Source organism: Carassius gibelio, chromosome B4 (assembly GCF_023724105.1).
Source record: "Carassius gibelio isolate Cgi1373 ecotype wild population from Czech Republic chromosome B4, carGib1.2-hapl.c, whole genome shotgun sequence".
Lineage (NCBI taxonomy): Eukaryota > Metazoa > Chordata > Actinopteri > Cypriniformes > Cyprinidae > Carassius > Carassius gibelio.
Genome location: NC_068399.1, coordinates 16,354,860 through 16,367,514, shown reverse-complemented (window position 1 = coordinate 16,367,514; position 12,655 = coordinate 16,354,860). Strand labels below are relative to the sequence as shown.

Genomic DNA, 12,655 nt, shown 5'->3' with positions numbered 1-12,655 from the left:
ACATAAACAGAATGGAGGGAGAACTTGTGACAAATGACAAGCTCAACACAAAAAGCACTAGTATAATTTCTGTTGACATTCCTGTGTTGCTCTATTTGGAGGCCCATTGTGTACTTAAAACATTTAGCAACAGTAACTGAGCACATTAAACACACAAGAACATGTGTGCCTGATACACACACACACACACACACACACTCACAAATCCCTGAGTACTCACTGACTGACTGACCCAGGCTTTCTAAGGTACGTTGTGTTGTATCGAGTCTTTTCTCTGATATATTAGTATTAGTATCTGTGCATAATTCAACAAGGTAGAACAGCAGGTCACTTCTTTGTCAATGACACACCTTTCCTAATAAATGTATGACTAATTAAATGTTAATGCGAGGGGTTATGTTGTAATGTGTCGGGATGATATCAGTGAAAGTTAGAATTGATTCATTACTGAGGTGAGGATTGACGCTTTATCTGCAAAGATCACACAGTGATCATCTGATTATTATTATGGCTCTAGGTGTAAAGTCTATGCTGTAAAATTCTACCTAGAGTACTGATATATAATTTTCCCCCTCAGTGATGACGCATAAATAATGTAATGATAACGATACAAGGACCAAAGAACTGGGAAAATATTATGTATCATATTTACATTACATATGCAAGTAAATGTTATCAAATACAAATAAAAAAGTATATGATTAATGTTACTGTGTCTTATGCATTATTATATGAATCTGCATTACACACTGCCATTCAAAGAAATGAACCCTTTTATTTCACAAAGATGTATAAAAATGATTATAAGTGACAGAAAAAACAAATAAAATAAATTTATAATGCATAATACATACAGTTCCTCTGAACTTTCTATTCATCAAAGAAACCAGAAAAAAAATTACACAAAATATTAACTGTTAATAATAAAAAAAAAGGATCTTCAACACCAAATCATCATATTAGAATGATTTTCAAGAAACTAAAGACCATTCATAAATGCAACCTTGATGAGCATATTTCAAAAACATTACCCCAAACATTTGAACGGCAGTATATATTACCGTATACAATAAAATAGCATTTATATTTCTTATTTTTCCTGTTTTACTGCTTGCAGTCAACAATCATACCAACATAGGTCACCACGCTTGTATATATCCCTAGATATCAAGCGCATCTTTTCTCTCATATCATGTTACTGATAAAAAGCGGTTGTACTTCTATGCAGTTATCTAGTATTTAAACCTCTTATATCAAAGAGCTGCCAGTTCTGATGCGAACTGCTGGAGCTGAAGAAAACAGAAGCATCAACTAATTTGATGATAAAAGCTGCAGCTGGATATACTCATTCATAAATCTGATTAAAGGACATCATGTCCAAATGTTTACTTTTGGAGGCAACAACAGGGCAAGAAACAGGGTTATTTATAACTGTATTATGTAAATTACATAATGTTAACAGAGCAACTATTTTGAGCACTTTAAATTGTTTTGTTAATGTTAAACATACTGACAATCATACAGGTTCATTTTACTTAGAAAACAATAATATTTATATTCTTAATAATACTAGTTGTATTATTTTATTAACAATAACAGCAAAAGCATACTTAATTCTTTATAAAATATCATTTAAAAGTTAATTATTAAGGAATTTATACTTAAATATTGTTTAATTAAATCCATTGTCTTAAAATGTATACTGTATATTTGTGACTGACTGTTAACAATGTAACTTATTAACTGATGCATTTACACTATTTTTGGGGGATTACTAATATTTTGTACAGTGTACGCTCATACATAAACACACCCACATCAAACATTTCTTAACAAAAATAGCCTAGTGATAAACATATGAATGTGACATTACTAATCATACACAGTTGAGGATTTTTAAGTCATGTCTTCTAGAGAATCACATGCGAATGAACTCACAAGTCTCTCACAATTACAATGAATTGTGCGTCACTGAAAAGGAGTTCAGGTTAGGCAACAGGAAGTTTGGTTGTAGAAACTGTACTTATCAGGTTTACTTTATGTAACTTGGTTAAAAGCATCTGCTATATAGGCTTACTAAAAATATTTGTGTTATTATTATTTTTATTTGCCAAGTTACCTAACAAACTTCCTCAATACACAATACAGTACATTCCTTATTGCTTTTGTAAAACTGAATGACACAAACTTTTATTAAAACATGAATTAATTAAGCATTAGCATGTGACATGTAAACAATAACAGAATGTTATTCTGTAGATGCAGCAGACACAGTAACTAGGTTAAGAGCTAACTGATTATATACATCAATTAGTTTAGAACAAATTAAATGCTCTTTTGATCAATCAGCATCCTGAACTGGAACTAATATCAATTAAAAAAAAAAGATTTTTTTTTTTTTTGACACAAAAAAATAAATAAAATAAAAATATTGAAATTCAAACTTCAAATGAATAGGTTTCCCACATTATGTCTGCAATATCAAAAGATTTTGTCTTAAGATGAATTGAGAGGATTAAAAGAAGCAATCGATAAGCGGTTGGCTTTTGCCAAGTTTTTATCAGAAAGAACAATGGTCAAGGATAAGACGGAGATGTGGCTGGCAATGTAAAGAAGGTATCTTGATAACTGTTAATAATTACAGACGTGATAAGTTTAACAATTTATAAATAGACATGGTCTTAAAGGTCTCAGACCACTGCAACTTTTGAAGCAAAACAGGGACAGCAAATTGGAAATATTTGATACCTCACTGAACAGGTAGGATTATAATATTGCAAAAATACACTGCTGTTTTAAAAGTTGTGGGTTGGTAAGACTTTTAATGTTTTTTAAATAAATAAAAAAATGCATTTTGTTTTCAGGATTCATTAGAAAGTTCAAAAGAACAGAATTTAATAATCATAATAATAAAAAATAAAAAAATATTTTGTGACCATGTGAATTTCTTTACTGTCACTTTTGGTCAATTTAAAGTATCAATTCTGAATTAAAACATAAATTTCTTAAAAAAAAAAAATAGAATTGTAGTATAAATATGAATTTAAGTCCATTCAATTGAATAAAACCATTCCATGAATAACAAAAATCAAAATCCAAAATCTGATTTAAAAAGGCAAAACCTAAATATGACGTAAACAAAAAGATAAAGCTAAAAGCTCAGTTTTATGAACAAAATTATAAGCAGTCTTGATAAACCTTCAAAGGATTCTGGTATTACAGATTAAAAATAATAAGACTGAATAAGAATTAATGTTATTTGGAGCTGCTGACCACATATTATAGATCATGAAATCATAACTGTTGACAGAAAGCCTAATTAGCAAGAATATTTTCATATACAAGAGACCAGCATCCTTAATTAATGAAAATCCCATGGGAACATCTATTGTATTTTAGAGATATCAAACTAAGCATGCAGGTGGACACACACATACACTCATATCATACACTCATCACGACAGACATGTGAACTCACACTGTGTAATAGCATGATGTTTACTCATAGTGCGTTTGAGAAAACACCTCTAACTTGCACATCTTTTCCATGATTATCAATATAAATACAAATGCAAGAGATCCAGCTTGACAGTTGCCAGAGTTGTAGCAGATATTGAGGAATTACATTTATTTGGTTACCTCACACAGATCAGAAGGGGTTTTGCCCCAGCTCTACCAGCACAACATGCTCCGACCCTCAACACGGAGGTATTCAGTGAGCAGACCGCTTTACTCAGAAGACACCTTTGAAGACGAACACGCAAAAGTCTATCGGAAACGCAAGAGACTGCTGGACCATTTTATACAGTACTTCACGTAAGCCTGATCTCTTAACATTTTGAGAGAAATTTGTAATAAATACAAGCAAGAATATATTTCATTTAATTACTACTTTATTTATGAAGCTAAAATATTATTTGTTTGCTAGTTGTACTTCTGAACGTGCAAAGAATGCTGCTGTTTCTCTGCTGCCTATCATTGGATGGATGAAAATCTACTCAGTCAAAGACTGGCTGTTGAATGACATTGTGTCCGGCGTCAGCACAGGATTGGTTGCCGTACTACAAGGTAAAAACACATTACGCTCTTATTGAGTGTTACTCAACAGGAACATTTCCTAAATAAGCTCAACTCTTGAAATAGATTCATGATATTAGATAAATGTGATGTGATATCGAGCCGTAAGAATGTTACACTACAGGAATGATACTTTATCTTTGAACACTGAGCTCTGTGACTGATGTGAGCACTATTGCAGTTTTTATGCGATAACTGAAACGACTAAATGTGTCAAAAAAGGTGAAAAGTGCTTTATCTGTAAACTGTTGTTGAAATTATTAACATGTCATCAAAAATGTAGTGCATACTGAGCAAAGGTAGCATTTAAGATTAAGAAGTTTGCTGACAAATATATAATTTTTTTTACATTTTAGCACATGCACAGTAAAGAAACTTTCAAACAAAAATATGAATTTTTTTTGCTTATGTTATGCATGTACTCCAAAAAAACATTGAGTGAAAATAGAAAAAAGTGAATGGGGTGTTGATAAAGGGTAGAGTATTTGAATAAGGGCATCTTCAAATCAGATGAAGATTATTTAACTATGCTACTATGGATTGATTAATAATTATCATCATCATTATTTCCTCAGGACTAGCCTACAGTTTGCTGGCATCCATCTCTCCCTGGTATGGACTATATGCTGCTTTTTTCCCAGTCATCATTTATTTTTTCCTGGGCACTTCACGCCACATTTCTGTAGGTGAGTGCATTTGTGAACAGATTATGCGAATGAGGCAAACAACGTTGTCATTGACACACCAGGACTATCTAGCTGTTATAAAACACGTCTTAATATAACGCTATAAATAAATGCCATTAACATTTATTGTGACTGAAGTAGCCTCTAATTTAGATCTGGCACAGTTGATCTCAATTAAAATACCTCTCTGCCATAACATACTCGGCCAGCTTTTCAACAGCTTCTTTTGTATTTCACTGGAGAAAGGTTCAAATCTTCACAATTATTTGGCAAAAGTATGTCTTAATGCACATAAATAATGTATATATGTACGTGTAAAATAAAAGTTTTATTATATATTACTACACATTATTATAATTACTACAACAGATCATCAAAGTGCAGCTTTTGATTGAAATCTCTAAATTATGCAATTATTATAAGATTCAATGAGAGGAAAAAATGACAACAATACTAACAAATGATGTTTCATAGGTTCAAATAATAATACTGTGATATATACATATATATATATATATAATGTATGTGTAATATTTTATATTATTTCAACATGTGGACTTGAATCTCTGCCTGTTTATCATGACATGTGATATACTGTAAATCTACTCACACCAGGAGCTTTCCCTGTACTGAGTCTCATGGTGGGGGCAGTAGTGACCAGATTGGTGCCCGATGAGGGTCTGCCTGCCAACATCACTGCTTTTGAGGGCCTGACGAAAGATGAGCAGAGAATCTTAGTGTCTGCCTCCCTCACTTTCCTAGTGGGTCTATTCCAGGTACATCGACCATCCCATTATTAAAAATGTAAAAGCAATGTTAGTTTTCAATCACACCACTGCTTATCTTCATTCTGTTTGTTTCCAGCTTGGTATGGGGCTGCTGCAGGTGGGATTTATTGTGATGTACCTGTCGGATACTCTGATATCTGGATTCACCACCGCAGCTGCTGTTCACATCCTGGTTTCGCAGCTCAAGTTTGTACTAGGACTGACTGTACCAGGTTTCAGTGGACCACTGTCTATTATATATGTAGGATATAAGACATTTTTCTTGCTCCTTGTGGTCATGATCGTTTTCTTTAAAGGGATACTCCATCCCAAAAAGAAAAATGTCATTATTAATCACTTACCCCCATGTCGTTCCAAACCCGCAAAACTTTGTTCGTTTTCGGTACACAATTTAAGAATTTTTGGATGAAAAAAGGGAGGCTTGTGACTGTCCCATAGACTGCCAAGTAAATTACACTGTCAAAAGTCCAGAAAAGTATGAAAAGCTTTCTTAAGGATGTGCTGTTTTCTTTGTTTACTTACGCACTGATTTGAAAGAAAACAGCGCATCCTTGTGGCGAGGCTGACACAGAAGAGTGTACGCTGCCTGCGGTACTGTCATGCAGAGAGATATAGGGAAGACAAATTGTTAAATAAAGTCGTTATTTTTGTTTTCTTCTCATACAAAACGTATTCTTGTCACTTCATTACATTACGGTTGAAACACTGATGGCAGATGCTTTTCATACTTTTCTGGACCTTGACAGTGTATTTTACTTGGCAGTCTATGGGACAGTCACAAGCCTCCCGGGGTTTCATCCAAAAATTCTTAAATTGTGTACCGAAAACGAACGAAGCTTTTACGGGTTTGGAACAACATTGGGGTATGTGATTTATGTCAAAAATTTTATTTTGGGGTCGAGTATCCCTTTAACTTGCCTAATAAAAGCTTAATTATTTCTACACTTCAAAAACCATCACATTTCTCTTAAGTATAATACAAGTGTATTTTCCTCCATATGTAAATGAAAAAATTAGGGTAAAACAATAGTCGACAAAATATCTAACTCACAAACCCACAGATTGCATTAAAATTGAGTTCATAAGTGTTTGTAGGATTACTAGACTAATTCTAGCATTATTTGTTTGATTGTAAAAGTCCTGTTAAACAATCTGTCCTTTGGTTTCTCTTCAGACTCTTGAGAGTGTATTTACCCAGATCACCTCCACTAATTACCATGATCTGGTGACTTCAATTGTGGTGATGGTGATGGTGTTGGCCGTAAAGGAGATCAACGACAGATTTAAGTCAAAGTTACCAGTGCCCATTCCAATAGAAGTCATTATGGTGAGTTGAGTGAACCTATCCATTTCTGTACCTATATAACCTTTACCTTTTCTGTAACCTGACATTTCGAAAAGTTAATCATCTTTATGACATAATAAAGTTTATCAACCGATATTGATTTATATTTTTCAAACTATCCTGCCAAGCACTGTATTTGTTAATATTTGTTCAAGTGCTTATGATTTCCTAAGTGCACAAGTTCTTGTCTCGTCTTATCTATTGAGTTCAAATCAAGTTTTAAATGTCAGAGTCATTCAAAATTACTTTTACCAACAGACCGTTATCGCGTGTGGCGTTTCCTACGCATTCAACTTCAGCGAAAATCACGGAGTGGATGTGGTGGGGAAAATTCCAAACACGTAAATAAATAAATAAATATATATATACACACACATTATACATTTTAGTTCATTTTTCAAAAGGAGAAAACTATACATTTTTAATGCATATACCTGCTAAAAGATCATCTTGGCGAATTTAGATCCTTACAAAGAGTCTGTAAATAGAAAAAAATACAAATAAAAAAAACAATTTGTTACACAGTAACAAAAACAAATGCATATGCCTCAGAGCACAAAGCTAACTGAAGAGAACTGTAGGTGTCATAAAAAATAAACACATTTTCATCTGTCCAGGTTTGAGTCCCCAATCGCTCCGAGCCTGCAGGTTTTCCAGATGACAGCAGTGGAGGCTTTCCCAATAGCTATTGTGGGATTTGCCGTGGCTTTTGCAGTAGCTAAAGTCTATTCTGTGAAGCACGACTACCTTATAGATGGAAATCAAGTAAGTCCTGAATAATATTCCATTTAAAAAGCAACAAACAACAAGAACATCTGCAATGACACATATAAACACACAGGAACTCATTGCCTTTGGGGCAAGCAACATCTTTGGAGGAGCGTTCAAGTCTCTGGCAGCCAGCACGGCTCTCTCCAGAAGTGCAGTTCAAGAAAGCACCGGAGGAAAAACACAGGTAAACAGCTCAAACTGTTTGCAAACTTTCCGTCTTGGCTGGAACACAAAAATATGATTTTGCATCTGTGGTGTATCAATTAGGGAATTTGTTTTCCAGCAACAGAAAAATACTGGCCTCTGGCGTTCCAAAAGAGTGTCGACATGTTGCAATTAATACAATAAACAGAAGGGTGCCGTAAATATTACATCATATTCCGTCTCATAAACATAAAAGTTATGTCAAAATGTTCTTTTCAACCATTCAATAAGGTCGGTAAGATTGATTATGCGTTTATTTAATCAAAAATACAGTAAATGGATATTATTTGAGTACTGAATATTGTTTTCTATTTTTAAAATCAATGATTTTTTTAAGATGATGACTTTTCAGCTACTTCAGTGTCACATGATCCTTAAGTAATCAATCAAATATGCTGATTTGAGAAACATTACTTATTATTATCATCGTTAAAACAGTTGTGCTGCTTAATATTTCTGAAGAAACCATGAATCAAGAAAGTTAAATGAATTGAAGGTTTAAAAGAGCAGCATTTATTTGAAACCGAAATCCTTTATAACATTATAAAATGTCTTCACTTCTACTTTTGATTAACTGAATGCATCCTTGCTAAATCAAATAATGAATTTCTTTTCAAAAAATTTATTTTCAGATAGCCGGTTTACTTTCTGCCCTTATTGTGCTGGTGGTAATCTTGGGGATAGGGTTTCTGTTGGAACCTCTACCAAAGGTAGGAATCATATTCAAGGTGTAAATCCTTTAATAAAAGAAAAGAGTTGTTGTGATTTGAAGTAAATATGGAGTTGTGTGACTGCAGTCAGTGCTGGGTGCAGTGGTGATCGTGAACCTGAAGGGGATGTTGATGCAGGTGGTTACAGTCCCTTACCTGTGGAAGAAAGACCGTCCTGACTGCGTAAGAGCCTTTGACCTCTAAATCTACAAATCATCTAAAGAGGGGATTTTAGAAAAAGTGCAATCAAGAAGACAAATTTGAATGAGAATTACATTCTGGAATCTCAAATAATTTACCTGTCTAATGGTATAGAGTTTCACTGATTTCCATTCTCGGTGCACTATCTTTTTCCTCCAGATTGTTTGGGTGGGGACCTGTCTGGCTGCTATATTCTTGGGGCTGGACTTAGGACTTGCTGTTGGTCTTGGACTGGAGCTCCTCACTGTGGTCTTCAGGGCTCAATTGTAAGTTCTGACAGATCTAATTAACTAGATGAAAAATAATATACAATGGGAGTTCATTTGAATATTGTATACATATTTACTGCTTCTTTAAAGATACTGTGATTTAGGCAAAGAAACAACTTTTCTAAATCACTGTAATATACATTCTTATTTGTAATAAATTTTGTTCTTTTCTTGTTTTTTTGGTAGTAATTTATTTATCTTTTCTAATCTTCAGTCCACGCTGCTGCGTCCTGGCTAATATCTCAGGAACAGATATCTACAGAGATCGCAAGGACTATGTCAATGTAAGTGTGCTACAGACACATCCAAATTTGACAACATAATCATTTTGTCTTATTTCTATTACCTATTACTTGGTTACATGAAAGACCAAGATAAGGACCATTAAAAGCGCTGTGAAAAGAAGCATATGCCCGAAAGCCACAAAAGTTTGCCTTTGCTTCATTTTTTCATCTTTCTGAATCTCCCACAGATCTATGAGCCAGAGGGAGTGAAGATTTTCAGAATCCCATCTCCCATTTTCTTCGCAAATATCGATTTCTTCAAAGACAAACTGAAGGAAGCTGTGAGTGCAGCAGTTTCAGTGTGACAACCCTGACTTCAGACGACATTAGCGACTGACATGATTATAATCTAACCCGTTTACTTTCTGGCAGGTGGGCTTTAATCCTTTGAGAATCCTGAGGAAGAGGAATAAGGCAGTGAAGAAGATTAAGAAAATGATGAAGAAAGGGGAGCTGACCTTAACATCTGTACGTCTTGAAGTTTGAAAACATGATTATAACAAACTCAAGGAATCCCAGATAGATGTTATGTAATGTGGATGTATTGTATCTAGTGCTTTGATACCTACATCTAAGATTTCTAAATCTTAATGAGATATCTATCAAAAGTTAATTTGACTTCTTTCGGATATAGAACGGACTACAGGCCACATGCTCAATGCCCATCGAAGAGTCAGAGGATGAAAGCAACATGGAGGATCTAGACAAGCCCACAGACTATTCAGATCTTCCGATGCAGGTGAACTGGAGTGCAGAACTTCCTGCCAACATCCGAGTTCCTCCAGTGAACATCCACAGTTTGATCCTGGACTTCTCTGTGGTCTCATTCCTGGATATATCTGCACTCAAGGGTCTTAAAGCGGTATGGCAGCTGTGTTCATTCTGAAAACAAAATGCACTATTAATCATTTTTTGCTAATCAATGCAAGCAATTCTAATTTAATTATTTAAAATCTCTAATGAACCATAATCACTTCGATTAACAGGCCTTAAAGGAATTTATACGCGTCAGTGTTGATGTTTACATAGTGGGCTGTGACCGTAAGTTCTTTTTCCCTTTCAGGATATATTTGTATAATGTTTTCTCCTTATCTACAATAATACGGCTATTATAATATAGCTTAATTGTATGTAATAACAAAACAGCACAGTAACTCTCACCTTTGACATGTCGTTTCCAGCGTATATCATAGAGAAGCTGAGGAATTGTACATTTTTTGATGATGAGATCAAGACATCTATCTTCTTTTTGAGCATCCATGATGCAATGCTATTCATTCATGAGTCCCATCCACCGAAGACTGTGAGCGAGAGGGTGAACGAAACTAATTGATTTGTTCATTCAAAGATTCATTTATTGCATTTATAACAAATGCATAATTATCATTTGCACTGATTTGAATTTATGTAAACAGGTCTCAGGAAGTTCCCGATCTCAACACATTAACAGTAGCAGCATATCCAATGGGTTGAAAATCCAAGCGATGGAAGTAAGTGACCCAGCAAGCACCTGGGATTAAACCTGTTAAAATATTAAATCATATAAAAAATTATGATTTAAAGCAATAGTGCATCATGATTTCTATTCAGGAGAGAAGTTCTCGGTTGGGTTAATCTGCTTTAATTTCTGCAGGACATGAAAATGGAAGTCGAAACAGACACCAAACCAGAGACAAGGTTTTGAAGTGAACCAACTTGAAACTTTCACTATGTAGTACTTCTGTATATATAATAATTAACTTGATTTAGCATGTAGCAGTTTGTATTCTGTGTATAGCGCTGCGTGCAGAATGAATTAGCTTGAGATTATGTCAATGTGTCATGTCACTAAATTATTGAGTTTGTGGTGAACACATGCTTTTATCAGTTCACTATCAGTGAGTTTTGTATATTTACATTTTTTTCTTTTTTGAATAGTATGTATTTTTTTGTGGACTATTTTTATTCTGAAAAAAAAAAATTATATATATATATATATATATATATATATAAAGTCCTTTCTGACCTGAGTCAAAATTATTTTCAAGTATACAAATAAAGACACGTGCAGATCTAACCATTTTATTTTTCCTGGAGTAATAACTCGTTAAAAAAAATATTGTTTTAAATCTAATTCCTAGGTGTAAATGACGAACTATCTGTATGAGAACGCAAGTTATGCTTGAGGAAATAAAGAAGGAAAGATCAAATAATTTCTCCTAAAAAAATTTAAGAGAAAAAATAATAATAATTTTATAGCTACTGAAGATGACTTTCTCAAATATAAAAATAGTAAAGTCCCAATGAGTCAGGGCAGAAATGTTATTTATTTAGTGCTATTAACAATTATTTCTTGTACATTAAAGATTAAGACTTTTTAAATCAACAAATGCAACCAAGTTTAATCTCATTATTATACCAGTATTAATAAGAAGCACTCTTGGGAATAGTGGGAAAGAGCCAAAAAAGGACTTAAACTTGAATTTTATGATATAATGAATAAAAAAATAAAATAATAATAATAAATAATAGTAAAAATTGTGATTACTTAGCAACATTTAAGAAGTAATATTCTTTCTTGTACTGTAACAACATCATATTTACCAATCTGATTTTAGTTTTAGATTGAGATTAGATTGAGATTAGAGATTGGCTTGGCACAGATTGCAAACAGGACCCAAATGCAGATCAGCCAGTGGAGCTTAAATAAGGATATTTATTAACAAAAACAAGGAGAGACACAAAAACTAGACTAATTGCAGATAAAAGTCAAACGTGGAAAGAAAATAAAAGTAACAGGAAATTCCTGTGATAAGGAATATAAAACAAAACAGAACACAGATGAGCAGAGCAAATACGCAGAAAGAAATAACTTGACTCAACTGTCAACAATCAGAGAAACTATGGACAATAAAGCACCACATAGGACAGAAAACAGAAGGAGGGTAACAAGACACACATGGGTACAGCAACTGAACCGATAACCAGATAATAAGAAGGGCAGTGTCAAGACAATAAACAGGTGAGCACATGGCACAAAGACATGACAAGCCATGTGCTCAGACAAGGACACAGGAGACCTCTGGTGGCCATCTAGAGAACACCCGCTGATGACAGTGACGAACATCCTAGCAATAATCTCTCAGATTTCAAGTGTTGGTTAGCCTATGCTATTATTGCTATTATGGCTGGATGCCTATTACAAATAATAGAGATAAACAAAGGAAGCTTGGCTTAATGAACATTAAATCCCTTTCTAAAAAATAAGTAACAAATATGATCACAGATCATAAATTAGGTGTGCTCTGTTTGACAGACATCTGGCTAAAACCAGATTACAT

General features: G+C 33.8%; 1 protein-coding gene and 1 long non-coding RNA gene across 5 annotated transcripts in view; one reads left to right on the top strand and one right to left on the bottom strand.

Moving 5' to 3' along the window:
* Positions 1 to 12,655, bottom strand: part of LOC127956701 (uncharacterized) — a 28,617-nt gene that overhangs the window by 7,385 nt on the left and 8,577 nt on the right. The window contains exons 3-8 of the long non-coding RNA XR_008153615.1: positions 10,497 to 10,636; positions 9,794 to 10,217; positions 8,881 to 9,072; positions 8,738 to 8,798; positions 7,331 to 7,374; positions 5,374 to 5,473 (exon numbers count right to left, since the gene is read on the bottom strand). This is a non-coding gene — a long non-coding RNA (uncharacterized LOC127956701). The remainder of the gene's footprint in view (positions 1 to 5,373; positions 5,474 to 7,330; positions 7,375 to 8,737; positions 8,799 to 8,880; positions 9,073 to 9,793; positions 10,218 to 10,496; positions 10,637 to 12,655) is intronic.
* Positions 30 to 11,287, top strand: LOC127956698 (chloride anion exchanger). 4 transcript variants are annotated; one of them, XM_052554863.1, is made up of 21 exons: positions 30 to 246; positions 3,649 to 3,816; positions 3,929 to 4,068; positions 4,653 to 4,763; positions 5,379 to 5,539; positions 5,628 to 5,792; positions 6,726 to 6,878; positions 7,155 to 7,237; positions 7,514 to 7,661; positions 7,738 to 7,851; positions 8,504 to 8,581; positions 8,669 to 8,764; positions 8,942 to 9,048; positions 9,266 to 9,335; positions 9,524 to 9,616; positions 9,708 to 9,803; positions 9,970 to 10,197; positions 10,322 to 10,376; positions 10,517 to 10,638; positions 10,751 to 10,825; positions 10,969 to 11,287. In XM_052554863.1, exons 2-21 carry the CDS (start codon positions 3,686 to 3,688, stop codon positions 11,017 to 11,019), a joined length of 2,277 nt encoding a protein of 758 aa, XP_052410823.1. In that variant the 5' UTR covers positions 30 to 246; positions 3,649 to 3,685; the 3' UTR covers positions 11,020 to 11,287. The 4 variants fall into 4 exon arrangements, with proteins under 4 accessions (XP_052410823.1, XP_052410824.1, XP_052410821.1 ...); XM_052554861.1 differs by having other exon boundaries at positions 34 to 246; positions 10,517 to 10,650; XM_052554862.1 differs by lacking the exon at positions 30 to 246 and adding an exon at positions 2,711 to 2,760 and having other exon boundaries at positions 10,517 to 10,650.

Excerpts from the sequence above, each read along its gene's own strand:
- LOC127956698 (XM_052554861.1), top strand. The coding sequence starts at position 3,686 with ATGCTCCGACCCTCAACACGGAGGTATTCAGTGAGCAGACCGCTTTAC. Across the intron at positions 9,049-9,265 it reads GTGGTCTTCAGGGCTCAATT|TCCACGCTGCTGCGTCCTGG; the intron begins GTAAGTTCTGAC and ends TCTAATCTTCAG. Across the intron at positions 9,804-9,969 it reads GGGAGCTGACCTTAACATCT|AACGGACTACAGGCCACATG; the intron begins GTACGTCTTGAA and ends TTTCGGATATAG.